The 16,287-nt window shown below is 43.2% G+C and overlaps 1 protein-coding gene across 1 annotated transcript in view; it reads right to left on the bottom strand.

Moving 5' to 3' along the window:
• LOC129202771 (vasoactive intestinal polypeptide receptor) overlaps positions 1-16,287 on the bottom strand; it is a 120,682-nt gene that overhangs the window by 59,977 nt on the left and 44,418 nt on the right. Inside the window, exon 3 of the mRNA XM_054816294.1 lies at positions 4,460-4,567. Within this exon, the coding sequence (XP_054672269.1) occupies positions 4,460-4,567 (108 nt within the window). The remainder of the gene's footprint in view (positions 1-4,459; positions 4,568-16,287) is intronic.

Raw genomic sequence — 16,287 nt, 5'->3', positions numbered from 1 at the left:
ATGATGATGCCCAATATTCAAGAGGACATGTGGAAATTTAATAGATGCCTCAGGTGGTCAATCAAAGTGGTATTTTTATAACCTGTGATCTACCATGTATTGGGTAAATTTCCATTGTCATTTTCCTGACTGCTTCCTTGCATTATCTCTTTTTCTTTATTTATGCATGAATGTTACGGTAGTTCTCTGAGAATTTCTGTTGTCTTCCCATGACATGATTTTAGAATTTCAGTTTGTTGGAGCAGGTTATATCTAAATGCAACAGGGGGGACATGAACCACTGTTGGCTGGCAATGCCAGCTAGACTCCCTGATAGCTTCCTACCCACATGAAAATGGACTGATGAAAACGTCTGTTCCAGACAGCACTGCCAGAGTTTGGCTACACCTGTGAAGTTGTGCACTCTCCATTAGTCTGGCAAAAGTACAAATTCATGGTGTGGGATTCATCAATGCCGACAAGTTCTATTTCCTTGTATCACTCATGCCCAGTGTTTGGCAGTGTATTTCTAACACCAGGAAAGAGTTGGTGTTTGGTGAGAAAATGATGAAGACGAATAAAACAAGTAAGGGGATGAAGACATTATGTATTGGAGAACAGGAGGAAATCAGGAACTCGTGGAGCAGGGCAGGGAAGATACAGCTGAAGCTGCAGTGATACCTGGTAACAGTGATGCTACGATTTCAATGCACTTGACTGACACTGAAGGATTTTGAATTGAACCATGCAAATGCATGTATGTCGGGGTGCTTAGCTCCACACAGGGAAGCTGCCATGCCTGGGTGACTCTAGAAGTGGCATCACCTGCCTGCAGAGAGGCAGGGTCCAGACAGCTCGGTTCTAGATGGCTTGAAAATAGGAATATACCAGAATTAATGATGAATTGCAGTCCTTGCAGTCACTAGTCCCACTAAGCATAAGGAAGGGAAATGGAGCAGGAAAGAGAAGTAAAACACATTCATAATGTGTAAATTTAGAGCACCAGAGGAAAAAAGGAATTTGGCAATCCCGAAACCCAGAAGGATCTCACCCTCGTTGAATGGGATTCCAGAGCTTGGTTATTCCCATCCCTGCCCCCTTAAGTCAATTAATGTCATAGTTGAAGCTTAAAAAATGTCAGTGCTAATTTTTACTGTTTAACTTGTGCACGATGGACAATTTGCTCTTGTAGAAACTGTGGGAAACAAATCCCTATCACAAATGTCATCTGCTATGTATTGAAAGAAAGCTGGAATGCTCTGGTCAAGCAATAGCAAGTAATGCACTTTAATAATGAAAGCTGCCAAAAATATTTCCATGCATCTCCTTCACATGGTACTGACGAATGTCATGAAATAATGAAAATCTTCTGGATTTGTGAATGGCATAAAAATTTAATGTCAAATGACATCAGGACTATGCTAGGCATTTTAAGGTTTCTAAATGCCGCGAGATATTTTATCCTTTACTTACCATGAGATAGGATATTAGTCATCGAAGAGCACATTCTCCATTAGGCAGGAAAATCACATTAACTCTTTGTTTTCTAGTATTTCACCCTTTTCCTGCTATAAATATAAAAAAAGGTTTTCTCTTGCTCACAACTTTGGTATAAGCTTTCATGTTCCTCCCAAGGGATCAAAGAGTAAGACATAACCATTAACCAGATGATTGATTTCCTTGAAAGCTATTCAATGATACTCACTACTACAAAGGAAGAACTGCTTCACAAACTCTAATGGCATTAATTTTGCAACAAATCCTATAAAACAAGAGGCAATCTTACCCTCCCTTTATTTAAGACCATTTTTGCTTTCCACGTTTGTATAAGATTGTACAAAGTGCACAGCTCAGAGAAAATCAAAGCTGTTGTTTCTGCTTTGGAAATGGCATCAGTTCCTCTGTTTACAGAAGGAGATGCTAGCATGTATGCTCTGCAAAGGTGGGATTCACCCGTATTTTAAGACATCCACATCTGCCAGAGCCATTCTACAATCATATGATTGTAAATGGAAACAAGCAGTTTAATGGTGCTATTCAACTCATCCTGAAGTTAAAGTCCAAAAGTCAGCTGAACTGCACCTCTAAAGAGTCTATTTCTCACCACTGACTGTAAAACAAGCTCAGACATAGGTTTATGTATGGAAAAACTCTAAAATCAGTTGATATGAACACCATTCCGGGTTAAAAATCAATTCCCCAAATACAGGTATCCTAGTGCAAGTTGAGGCATCCTCATGGATTTCTTAGATCTCCCAGGGTACCTCATATTGCACCAGATGCTTATGTTTAGGAAGCTGAACGGAGCCCTCAGTGTCCACAGTGTAGGTACTTACCTGTGAGCTTAGTGTCTGCACTTCTACTACATGCCATAGAAAATCCATCACTACAGCGAATGACATCGAAAGAGCTGTTCAGGTTCCTACATACAGTTGTCTGTTGGCTGCACTGGCTATGCTACTGTTGACATTAATGGGATCCTAGACACCTATCTCACACAGACACACCTGCACTAGGAACAGGAAAATTTAAGAGTGCTGAATCCCCTTTATCTAACAAAGCAAGTCATCCTGTGTTTCATCATACTAAATGAGGAGAAATAGTTATTTTCATGGTGCTGTTCATTTATGATGAGATGAATCACGCCCTAGCCATCACTGACCAAACCAGCCAGCTCTCCAATGACTGGAAATCCTGGATGACAGTCAGATGCAGAAAACTACATTTAATCAGGGGAAACTCATCCAAAGCAATGTGAAACCCCCGTAGAAGGCTGCTGACATATTGCCAGCTGCAAAGCTAGATGACATTTGCTGAGCTCACTGCTCACATAGCACCACAAATGCCAGCAGCCACACTACAACATGGTCATGTAGGGAAGGGTCATGTGTTGGCTTGTGCTTGAGGCTCTTCCTTGGCCTGGCACGTTGAGATAAGCGCACAGAGAGCCCAAGTGATACCCTGACTGCTCTTGGTGGAGTCTCCCAGAACAGGAACCATTCACTTGCCTAAGCACAGGTCTTTGAGATGCTCTTAAGCACCTGAGACATCCAATGACACATGAACTATGGGAGATGTACATCTCCTCCTTTCCGCAGGAGAACCTGGAGACCATCTGAGATGTCCTAGGACATCTAAGAGAGCAGAAGATGCCCCTGAGTGGGCAGCTTTATTAAGTCTCATAAGCCTGTCCTAGAGCACAACTGAAGGCATCCCACCTTCATTAGCTTAAGTTCAACACAGCCACAATGATACATATATATGACCATATATATATATACACACACACGATATAATATATATATATTTTACTTCCATCACTGCTCTGCTCTGGTGGGATGAGTATTAGAAAATCTTCTTAAAGGGTTTTTTTCTTCCTGTTTATCTAACTCTGCTGCATCTCTAAAACCCAGTGAGTGAATGCTGTGCTCAGGAGAGGAGAGGGCACAAAGCATCAACAGTAGGCAATTATTCCATGTGGCTGGACCAACGCGCAGGGGTCTTGTCCTGCAAGATGTGACGTTACAGCAGCTTCTGCCTGCTTTCCCTGGGTGTTGATGCAACAGCAATGAACTACTGGGAAGTTTCGGGAAAAGGGAGGTTACAGCACTAGGAGACAACTCTGAGGATTTTGAGTTTCCCTTCTGGGTCCACAAAGACTTTTGGCATGCCCTTGGTCAAGTCATGTACTCAGCGAGTGCTGGTTAATCAGTGTAGTGTCCTGGTCTGTTAAACAGGGACGACATTGTATCCTTACTCCCATTCATAATCCATCATATGTGTTTGGACTGTAAGGCTGTAAAAGTGGAGAGTTCTCAGCTTGTTGCATAATCTCCAGTGCAAAAGAGCTTAATTATCTGTGGAGGTCTGCAGGGCTACTATAATAAAAATAGTAAATAACAACTATAAACTAGCAGGAGACAAAGAGTCCTGCTGCCGCACGGCCCTTGAGACCTGAGTTTTAAATTAATGCTTCCTAGAACATGCTGAACAGTGAGTTAAGCTACTTTGTCCATTAACCTTCCCTGCCCATTATTTGTCAGGTTAACTTCTTGGCCTGTGGCCCAATTTGTCATTTCAGCAGAAAAATACTTTATTACGCACAGTTTCAGCTTGTTTATTTTATGTCAGAGACTTAATTAATTATAGTGCTAAACTGTTCATTCCATACAACAAACATACTATTACGCAGGTTGATTTAATTTTCACTGCATGACGTCCATATTATTGGATTTTCCCAGGAGTCATTTTTGCATGCCTATGATCCCAAGTAGCATGCGACACTGCAAGAAGGATAGGGAGGATGCTGTAACGGTTTGGGCATTCATGTATGGCTTGGAAACCTCCTTTACCTTGTGCAAAGAACTTGTTTCTCCCTCTGATTATACCAAGAAGCTTCCTCTGTGGTATGCTGTGAAACCCTACAGGCGGTGAAGCCATAAACCCCTTTCAATGAGATGAGCTGTCTGGTTTTGCTTACCGAGAAAAGCGGTGAGGAATCTGAAGTACTTTGGGCACGGCCGTACCACAACTTCTCCCACCTCCGCTTCAGGCCAGCACGTGATGTTGTCCCATTGCCTTCTGCAACCTGGGGAACAGAGGAAAGCAGATGGTAGAACAAACACGAGTGTTATCTGCTGGATGGAGCAGAGGAACCGGGCCAGCACAGAGCAGCTGCGCAAAGGCATGTGGAGCCTCCCACCTCGGTGCAGGCACCTTTTAGAAAGAAAGGCACAGAAATATTTTATTTAAACATGTGGCTTTCAGCTACCTCAGTCCATGAAATTCAGCACTGGTGGTGTCTGTAATTTTCCAGAAATCAGCAGAGAAAGAACAGCAGATCGGTGCAAGAACCAGGCAAATCAGAGTTAATAGAGAACAGTGCCTTTTTTTAGATGAAAAAGGCAGAAATGCCTAATTAAATATCTCTCTTCCTTGCCCTTTTATCTCTCCCTGTTGCATTAAAGCACCTGGTCTGAACATGTGAGACAGTCTCCCCTTCCTTCTCTGCTTCCCCCAAACTTCCGTCACCAGCTTTTTCTTCCCCTTGAAATGAGATGATTGCACAGGGGATGTGCTCAGCAGGAAGGGGACACTGTGACAATCAAGGGATCAGGAGCCAAATCCCTTCCCCAGAAGCAGTTTTCCTGCTTAAAAAGAGTAAAGGCACAAAACACTCTGGGAGGCTGAGGGGGCACAGTGCTGTCACCAGGAGATGCTCTCTATGGAAGGGTAGTGCAAGGTGGTCCACTCCTAGCTACCCAATCTAGGAATGAAGGTACAACCAATGGAGCTAACTTCAGGGAGAAAACATTGGATTTTGTTAAAATTAAGTATTTCTGAAGATTATTTGAATTGAATAAAAACTTTCTGGGAGAAAAAAATCATCAGGCATGTCCTTCCTAGAGAGTTATAATATGTGGTTCTGATTTTGTCCTTTTATTTCTGCTTTCTCAAAAGGTATCACATCCTTGCTGCACTGTTGAATAATGTAACTTTAGCACCGACGCCAAAAGGAGTTGGCAGACTTCAATTAAAAAAAAAAATTCAGATGTGTTTTGGTCTCAACACGTTACATATATTACAGTTCTAACTAGAATGTTGAAAACATTTCCTTCCCTTTAAATTTCCAACAGATGGGAGCTTCAGTCGCTCCCTGGGTTGGATAGATGGGTTATCAACAGACCTCACTTTTTTATAGCACCTCTGCTCTCGGTTATTTGTCATGCCCCATTAGATTGCAACACTTCCTCAAATGTGACTAACGTGTTGCTGTTAAGGTCAACAGCCTAACAAGGGAAACTAGAATATGAAGAAGAAAGCTTCGAGAAAATACTTTTCACATGCAAGGAAAGGGAACTATGAAAACCACTGTCAAGCTGCATTTCGTGGTAATTATATCCCGATCTGAAATTCCTCCTTTAAATCATCTTTTACTACTTGAGCTAAGAAAAAGGCTGGTGTCATCATCAGTCTGTCCAGACTGAGGCAGCGTGCTGTCTCAGATGAATAAAGAGAGTGCACGAAAATGCTTTGAAGCTGAAAAAGAACCCTCAGCTCTCTTTCAAAGTTATTTTACAGGTTTTTCCTCCCTTCTTTCATGAGCAAACAGAACTTTTGAAATGAAGTCCTGAGGTGAGTTTATCGGAGCCTGAAAAGCGGAATGACTGACGGTATCTTCTTCATGCACGCTCTTCTGTAGCGTTCATTAAAATTCAGTTTTCAGGTTTCTAATATCAGGTGCAAAGCTCAGTTTCCACAGCGTCATACTTATCTGCCACCAAACAGCCAGCAGCTCCAAAAGTATTAAGATACTAGATATTCTGCCCATGGAAAATAGATGATTTAATGACAGGATCTTTCATGTTCTACAATCTTTCCCTCCATCAACCTCAATAAATTATAGTGCACCTATTACCTCAGGACAGGTTATAATGCAAAATAAAATACAAGGTGGTAGTATCAGATGGATTTTTAAATGTCCTGAATTACGGTCTTTGAGAATTTTTGTGATCCGTATCTTTTTCTGTGTTAGTATTTTTCACTACCACCTGTGACGCATGAGAAAGTCTTTTAGGTGTTAACTTTTGTAACAAAAGCTCTTTTTCATTAAAATAAAGTGAAGACACACAAGACTGGCCTTGCAAAACAAACAAAGTGGATCTTTAAAAATTATTGCTTCTGTAAAGACCTCTCATATCTGCATATTAGCTCTTCCAACACCATTCTTCCCTACTGCCCCCCCAAGATGTGCTGACACTATTTGGGTAGCTGCCTGGAAGGGTCCAGGTTTTAAAGGCGGGATTCATATCCCTGAATTTATGCATCTAAAAGTCAGACGTGTAAATCTGAAGAAAGCAACGGAAACCAGAGCTGTGGCTGGCAGTTCGCATCACCGTAGGATGGTTATCTAAAGTTCAGAAAATGAATCATCCTTTGGAGGTGTCCTCTTCTCTCCAAGGACTAGAAGAGGGCCTGCATGAGTAACTCCAGTTTAATGAATTGGAACAACATGAAGATTGACACCTGCAAGACGCTTCGTTTGCATTTGCAGTCCAACGCTTGCCGCTCGCCTGTCCATCCAAACCAGGACACAGACAGCCTATATCTAATAGCCTTCCAGAAAATGGTTGTCTTTCTCCAAAACTGACAGACCTTACCCTGGCAAACTGCTGGGATCAGGGGGTTGGCTGGCAATATTCACTCATGTCACTGTGACAGACCAATACCTGAGAAAACTATTTGAGGGCAGAAACAGCTGCAATGTGCCTTGGAAAAGGGAAATCTTTGTCTTCCCTGTGGCATCTCTTGGCCTTCATGGATGTAATAAAGATGATGATTTGTTTTGCCTGATCAGATCACGTTTGGTGATTGCTAAGTGCTTCTCCATTAATTAATTACAGATGTTGTCTTCTCCCTTGCACTGCAGGAAGAATACAAAGGTGTTTATCAAGCAGGTGGAAATCACCCAAGGCAGCAGGTGGAAATGAGCCATGAATACACCTCCCCTTCAACTCCATTTCAATCCAAAGAACCGCTCTGCTCGTTTGCTTGTTATCAAAAGCCAAGGAATACACACTGCCAAGGGCTGTGCTTTGTTTCAGAAAGGATCACAAGTGAGTCTGGAGAAACACTGTGTAAAAACAAGCGTGTGACTTTTTCAAGACGGTAGCATTTACCGTGTCCTTGCATAATCAGGTACACTCTTTAAGCTCTTGTCATTACAAATATATATATATATATATATATAAAAGAGTCTTTTCCTTTTCAATTATTTTAACTGTGACTTCCAGTCAGACACTCAGCTTTGTCCTGCTTTTGCCTGGTGGAACATGAAGTGCTCTCTGGAGCCATATACCTTCTTCTGGAGGGCTGCACGGAGAAATTGTTCACACTCTAACGAAGCTGCCTTTTAACCTTACTTCAGATAAACAGATCAAACTGCTCATCATTGCACTGTAAGCCATGCAATTAGTGTAATTACTAGCAGCTACCTCTCTCCCTCCTGAAATGCGGTCCTGAAGTCTTGCTCAAGGAGGACCATCAATGAATGGGCGGCCACACGCTGGAGCTCAGATCTTTACATTCAGCAGCTCAACCTCCCTCTTTGCCAGCCAAGTGCCCCAAGTGCAAGCCAAGGGCTGCATCAGCCTCAGCTGTGCTTTGGAGAGCCTTCCTCTAAGAGGCTCTGAAGCAGAAGAAGTGGTTGAAGACCACTGACACAGTCCTGGCTGCAGTGGGTTAAGAAACCCCAGCACAGCTGCAGAAGGTGGTAATCTTTTCCACTGTCTTCTCTAAATGTGAATCAGAGCTCGGGCCTTTAAAAGGTTAATAAACAGAAAACAGGTCAATTGTCAGGAGGCACAGGTATACAGTGGTCTGCAGAAGCAGCAGAATAGTATGCAACAAACATTTATTTGGGTCATATCTACACTTACAGAAAATATACGGTCAAAGCTTATCTAGGAAGGAGCAGAGGATAACTTTCCTTCATGAATAGACATGACGTCCAGAGCTCTGGCACGGCTCTGAGATGTGACTAGGTTTGGCTGAGGAAGGAAATGAATGGCAGTAGGCTGATGCCAGACACGCTCTTAACCCAGGTGAACTGCCACTTCAGAAAAACAGACCTTTCAGCACATCTCTCATTCGCACCAAATCCTCCCTAATGAACGGGGTTACTCCTGGTGTCTTCTGAAGGACGTTCACACACAAGACTTTTGCTCTTTGAATCCACGTTCAGTTGCCAAGATACTCGCTTGACTCCTGGGGTATCTCGGGATCTCTGCATACCTCTCACCACCCACAGGCAGATAACAACAAGGCAAAGGTGCAGTTTGATTGAGCCAAGCTGAGATATCACAAGGTGCCATCGCAGGCTGGTCTGCTTGCAATGGAAACTCACTTTCGCTCCAATTTGACATCAGCCGGCAGTTTCCAACGTCTCTGGAGCTAGGACTGTAAATAGCTATTGGGTGACGTTTATTCTCCCACCAACAGCTCATGCAGAAGTGCAGCCTTGGTGCTCTCTCCTGGTTTGCTGAGGTTGGTCTCACTACAACCAGTTGTTATTGCATTGACCTTCTTGACCCACTCAAGCACCAAGCTTTTGCCTGACTGAAGAAAACAGACCCCAAAAGACAGTCCCTGTAATAATCATCTACTAACTCGCTTCCAGACAAGCAGCTTGAATTCTGTCACGGTAGAGGCTAGGAAAACCCATCACCAGCCTTGGGTTACTACTACCGCCCCAGACTCCAATGAGCAGAGGCCTCCTGAATCAGGGATACTATATTTACATCTTAAAGGTTGTATGTAATAAGAAAAAATACCTTAAATAGATTCTTTTTCTTTCATAAATCTTTTAAGTTAAATGCAATTTCATTTTGCTTTTCAACCCATGGAAATTTCTAAAATTCACAACCAAGGAGTTTCACAGTTAAAGTGTCCATTGAAAGAAAAAAATACATCGTTTCCTGAATTCACTTTGAATCTGCTCATTGCTGGTTTCATTAGGAATTGCCTAGTTCTTTTACAAAGACAGAAATATTCATAACCTAACCACAATATCCCTTTCCCTGGGGAGAAAAAAAAAAAAAATCCTCTTTCATATCCCTCCTCAGGCATCTCTTTTTCAAGCTGAAGTGTCCTAGCCTATTTAGGTGCTTCTAGCATGGAAGCAGTTCCATATCATTTCTGCCTTGTATCTTTTCTGTTTTTAACTCTACCCCATCCTGCGCTGCCCTGGACTTGCAAATAGGGTTTTACCTTATTTTTCCGTGACAGATTGGGTTTGACCGGGGCTAGCTTGGCTCCAAAGTTTCACTAAACGAATCCTCCCACGCTTCCCTGCAAAATTCAACCCTTTCCCTCCCGTAGTCGCTGCTGTGCCCTCCTCCCCCCAGCCCCACTCATACACTCAAGCATCCTGCGGGCATCTCTTCTCCCCCAGCTCCGTCTCATCACCTTTTTATTTTTATCCACACTGACAGTCTGCTCGGAAGCAAACCCATCCCCCCGCCCAGAGCTCTCCTTTCAACTTTCCACAGCTTTGCATTTAATTTGGATATTTTTTGCCTGTCATGCTGCCTGCTATCACTCCAGCACTGTAGGCAGCATGTGACAGAGAAACCACTTCGCCAAAGGAAAACCACAATCCTGCCACGACGTGCAAAACCCTGACACTGTAGCATTTCCTTCCCACCACTGATGTGCTCTTTGTGGCACACTGATGCTCCTTTATTCACACCCCAGTGAGGGATCTGCAGTCCCAATTCAGCAGAAAAAGGATCCCCAGGTTGAGGGTAAGTGAACAGAATTTACCTTGGACTTTGTCTCAATATCCATGGCAAGACAAAGATATCGACTTAATTTTCCCCGCTCTGTGTACAAGCCAGAGAATAACAAGAACACCGTTACTCGCTATAAAAACTGGTTTGCACTTCTGCAAGTGGCTTCAAGAGAAAGCTGTCCAAGCACTCAACAGGAAATATGAAAAGATATCTTTCTTCCTAAATGTTTGCAGAAATTTGACTCAAAGACATATGAAGGAAACCTCACCTTAAGCCCCCAGACTGAGTCATTCTAAACAGCGTGAAAGAAATCACCAGAGACTATTTCTGGAGGATTATTTTTAAGCATGAAAATCCTACGAGTTTTTCCATCATCAACTTCTACTAGGAAACAAGTTAAAAAAAATAAAAAGTTTCTAATCTTTCAGCCTTTATTTAACCAACAAACTAAATAAATACTTGACTTTTTTCATCCTTCCAGATCACTCTTTTTACAAATCAAATTTGTGAGCTAAGCCCTTCTGCCTATTTCCAGAACATGTAAACTGAAACACAAGATCCAAGATTTCAGACAAAGATTTACGAAGTGAGTTGCCAAAAACATAACTTATCTCCAGTTTAGAGAGATCTCTACTGGTTTAAGTCACCAGCCCCTAAACAAGAGAGAGATCTCTAGTGCTCTGACATGGAGCATGCTTAAAGGATTATTCCAGGGCTTCCTCATTCCTCAAACCCCCTTGCTCTTCCAGAAGTTACAGAGAACTGGATTTATAGAGAACTGGATTTATAGAGAACCAGACTTTGAATTTAGGTACCTTCCCTTCCTATATGGCTTTTCCCATGTTGGCACCTCCAGACAGCAATTCATAGTTAAGATGACTAGGCTCAACCTCCAGCAACACTTTTTTGACTGTTAGGAAGGCAAAGGTGACTACCACCATAAGGTAAATCTAAAATGGGACTCATCCAGGCTGCAGCTCCTCCGCACCTCACTGTCTTGCCTACCAGAATGAGACAGGGATGTTGCAAGGAGGAAAGCATTATAGATTTTGTGGGTCTTCCTAATAAAACAGGTCAAGCAAGGACAGGATGCATCTCACGGATGGTCTGAGTGCTCTGAGAGTCAGGAGACTTTTCCTCAACTTCCCAACATTTAGTCCCATCTGCATGAATCCCCTGACTTGCTTAAATGTATATGGCAACTTGAATGGTAGCATCAAGATGAGAGCTCAGGAGACCTGGTCGCTCTAATGAAGTGCAAACCCTCCCACTGACCAACTGGTTTGACTTGCTCATTGAAGGCAAACAGGCAAGTGACAGCCCCCTTGGCAATGTGCTCATGGCTTACCAATCTGGAGTAAGACGTAGAGAGGTCTCTCCTATAGCAATTATGGCACGATTAAGAGGAATCTTACCCTGTTGCTGCTTTAAAGGATCATCCTGTACCTTCAAGACCAAATAATGTGCTTTGCAATGGAGGGGATTTTCAGCCAATGCTGTGTTGCTCTTCTTCAAGGTAAATATTGGGCTAAGATATGACACCCCACTGAAAAAAGGAAGGGTAAAATGGAAGTTTCCTCTACAAACTGTAAGCCACAGACTGCATGCCCTGCTACTAGGAAGATACTGCAGTCCTTACGCAAAGCTGGAAAGAGCTTCACCATGTAAAATCTTCATGATCCGGCTCTTGATATTAAATGTGCTGGAGTTTGTGCTGGGAATGTGCTAAATCTAGAGGAGCATCTGCAGAAGCCGGAAAGGTTGTGTGGAAGCCCTGTACCTTAGCTCTGTAGAAAGGGATAAAAGGGACCAGAAAGCTTTGCTTTCACGTGGAGGCATATTTAATGGTTAGAAGGCATGAAAAAAAGAAACGTCATTGATAATTTAGAAGCTTTCCATAATAGAAAGCCTATAGAGGTCTGGTGGATGTAAAGCATGGTACCTCTGACCTCAGCTTCTCATGTTCTCCACAATTTCACTTTCCTATGTTAAAAGGTCTGGGTATCAAGAAATAAAAGCACCTAAATTACAAAAAGTCCAGTGCATAGTAAAATCAGTGGAAAAATCTCCACTGGCTGCAGCAGGTTTTGGATCTCGGCCATATATTGTAATGGGAGTTCGACAAAACTTACGGCATATGCAACATTTTCCAATGTACTTATCCTACAAAAAAAGAATGGATACCATCATGAAAGTGTTCTGATACAGTCAGTGGGAAAACAAAAATAAAAAAAGATGAGCTAGGAGAGATTTCTTAACCAGAAATCTGACAGGACAGGAGTGTGACAAATACAAGCCGTTGTCAGAAACAAAAGCTCTGCATAGATAGATTTCATCTGAGCAATTATCCAGAGCTTTGAAAATGCTTAGAATTTGCTTTCCATTGGCCTGTAGCAATGGCATTTCTCCTTATTTTTATAACCTTTCCGTAACTAAGGCTGTGTGCATTTATACATTATCCCATGCTAAAAAAGAAGCAACCGAAAAGTCTGATGGCATTTAAAAATGTTACATATTCTCCAAACTAAAATGCCTTTTTTCGGTACAAGACTTATGTCCACTAAATGGCTGTTAATCCTGACAAGCCACAAGACAGCTGTTCCCAAGTCAGATAAACACTGCTCTTTGTTAGAAAGCTTGCAGCCAGGACATGTCGGCACGAGGCAAAACAAAAGCAAAGCCTCCACCCCGATAGCATATAAAGGCATAAAACAGATGTTGTAATGTCGTATGATTGTGTCTGTAGAAAGGTGAGGTCAAGGCAAAAATCAGCGCTTAGCTCTACAGAGCATGATGAGGTCTGGTGTAGATCTGTGTTTAAATTTCATCCCGTTGCTGGTAGGTGTCTGGACTTCAGGTGACAGGGTAGGCACAGACAGTGACAAGCAACTGAGGAGGTACCTGAGAATTAGCAGTCCTCAGCGGAGAGGTGCACCCTCCTCGAGCAGCGGGTTACCAAGCAAGGATGGACAGTCAGGTAACAGCTTTGTAGGGAAAACATCTTTGGGTACTATCACCTCAGAAAGAAAGTCATGGCCTGGAAGAATGGCCATCGGCTTTGGACTTCATCAGAGCAGTCAACAAAAAAGTCTGGGGGCTGCTCACAGCTAAGGGTTGAAGCTGGGTTTACCACCATGGCAACACATGCTTCCTTCTCGTGTTTCAGATGCAAACTTTCCTTGTGTGGTGAAAGGAAGGTTATCCTCTGAAAACTACAGGGCGGATTTCTTTCTTTTGAATTTCAAGAGAGCAGGCTCCACCTCTGTAAGAGCTGCAGCATAAAGTGTTGGTGGCTGGGAAGAGTCCCAGAGCAAATGAGGAAAGTGTTATTGAAGGATGACCATTTGGAGGTACCATGCAGTGGCCTGTCCCAACTGAGTATCATCGCCACTGTCCAATAACCAGAAGAAAAATTTCTGTTAAATAAAAGGCACGTTGACTCTGGTACTGATTGTCTAAGAGAGATAAATGAGAGTCTGGGGTTTAAGGACTTGATGTCACACAGCTGAATTTTCTGCTGTTGTAGGAGAGGGCACATTGTTCAGGAACGGGGAGGACTGATGTCTGGAAATTGCCTGATGCTGCTCGTCACAGCAAGAGTGAAACCAAGAGACTCTTTGTATCACCTAATCCAGAGTAATAAAGTACAGTAAATGAAAAACTAATGAAAAACAACATGGAAAGAAGTCCTGCAGGTCCCTTTGCCTTTAAGGAGATCAAATGTAGGTATTTATTTTAGACTGAACTAAATTCTTCTCCAGGCTTCATTGAATATGTTGACTGGATCCTCAGGGCTTGATTTAGCTGACCAGCAGTAGCCTTTTAATGCCATTTCTGATGTCCCAGGATATATGAGATTTTTGGAGGGGCTGGTGGATATGGTACGAGACTTATGAGAGCCCTACAAAATTCTGAAATGACAACTGGAGGCCACACTGATTATCCAAGAGCATCTTATAAGAACTTTGACGCGTAGCTAAGGGCTCACAAGAGACAACCCCTGTCCAAGGGTCTGACTATTTTTCTCGACTTTTTTCTTTGACTGCTCTGAACCATGGGGACAACCCTGTCTGCTTGCCCAGAAGCAAGGCCTCTCTGCAGACCTTCTCAGCCTGAAGACAGGTTTCTCCCCTGGCTACACCAGTGCCACCTTACATTATTACCCGGAGTCCCCCTCGGACATCTGCCAAGAAGTGTATTTTCCCTGGAAGCTACCACCCTTCAAGTCTGCCAGTTCAGTGGCTCATCTCAACGCTCCCTTTGCTGATGAGTTTAAACCAGTGGCCTTTTGGTAACGAAAACATCCAACCTCATGTATGCGAAGGTGTAAGGAGCACCCACACGAGGACTTCACAAGTCTCAGAGATGTACCACAACCCTGATGCAGCCAGAAAACACAGCACCTCCCCAGCCTTGGGCATGTGGTCCATCCACCCTCCTTCTCCACCCTGCTGTGTGCACTACCTCGAGCGCTTTTGCTGCAATCAGCCACGTAGTGCCTGCTCTAGTGATGGAACACCTGGAGAGCTGCTGATAACCGGACCGTCATACAAATCCAACTGACACATCATCTATCCCAGGAGGTCTTATGCAACTGGAAGGTGAGAATTGACTTGAACTTTTGCAAGCAAGGAACTATTAATTATTTCTTATCTCACTGCACTATAAACAGATGGTGATGAATAAACAGACTCCTCATTTAAACTTCATTAATGTTTTTCCAGCTTGACTTTTAATTTCCATATGTTCACTGCTTCTTCTCCCATCAAACACGCCTTGACTTCTTCAAGGGAGACTGACAAAGAACCCAAAACTCCAAATTTGGCTTTTCAAGCCAGCCTCCGCTCTAGGCCTGTGGTTCAGCAAAAGCAGTTTAGGGAGAATAAACAACACGGGCCATTTCCCACCTGGATTTGTTTGCACGGGACAATGCTGCTGATGAGCTTGCAGGACTCAGCTCTACTGCCCACAAGTGTGAAGCATGTACAAGTTAAGCAGATATGAACAGGCATTGGGAGGGGGATTGGCACTATTTTTTCCCATGTTTTCCATTCTTCTGACTTTTTCATTGGGTTTCAAATTCTGCTTGCAAGACAGACAGGTCTAGATTGCAAATATAAAGTGCAGTGCTGAAGTACTTTAGGTATCAGAAGCAGCTTGACTGTAGCAGCTCCTTGATGGGTATTGGCAATTTTCACTGACACTTAGAAAATCATCTTAGCTATCTCTACTCAACTGAACTGTGGGGAAAAGATGGACTAAATTCTGGTCTGACTCTGTGAGATGCTGACAGCCTCCAGCTGTAAAGTTCTGAGCTCGTTTCACTTACATTTCTGCAAGAATTTAGAATCCAAATAAATCTTAATGTCCTCCCTTTTGCAAAGTCCTACACTTGGGAAGCAATAGTGCCATGCACCCGTAAGGGCTGGAGAGCAGCTTTGCAGAGAAGGACCTGGAGGTCCTGGTGGACATCAAGTTGAACATGAGCCAGCAATGTGGCCTTGCCACAAAGAAGGTGAACGGTATCCTGGGCTGAATTAGGAGGAGTGTTGCCAGTAGGTTGAGGGAGGTGATCCTTCCCCTCTGCTCAGCACTGGTGAGACTCATCTGGGGTGCTGGGTCCATGTCTGGGCTCCCCAATACATGAGAGACATGGACATACTGGAGAGAATCCAGCAAAGCGCTGCAAAGAAGATTAAGAGCCTGGAGCATCTCACATATGAGGGAAAGGCTGAGAGAGCTGGGACTGTTCGGCCTAGAGAAGACTTGGGGGGGATCTTACCAATGTGTATAAATATCCGACGGTGTTCAGGAGAAAGCAAAGAAAACAGAGAGGCAATGGGCACAAATGGAAAACAGGAAATTCCATTTAAACATAAGATTTTTTTTCCCCCTGTTAAAATACTTAAACACTGGAACAAGTTGTAGAGTTTGTGGAGTCTCTATTCCTGGATATTCAAAATCCAACTGGACATGACCCTAAGCAACCTGATTTGGTTGACCATGCTTTAATCAG

The sequence above is a fragment of the Grus americana genome, chromosome 2 (assembly GCF_028858705.1).
Source record: "Grus americana isolate bGruAme1 chromosome 2, bGruAme1.mat, whole genome shotgun sequence".
NCBI classification, from domain to species: Eukaryota; Metazoa; Chordata; class Aves; order Gruiformes; family Gruidae; genus Grus; species Grus americana.
The sequence above is the reverse complement of the archived record's forward strand: the minus strand, read 5'-3'. Positions and strand labels throughout refer to the sequence as shown.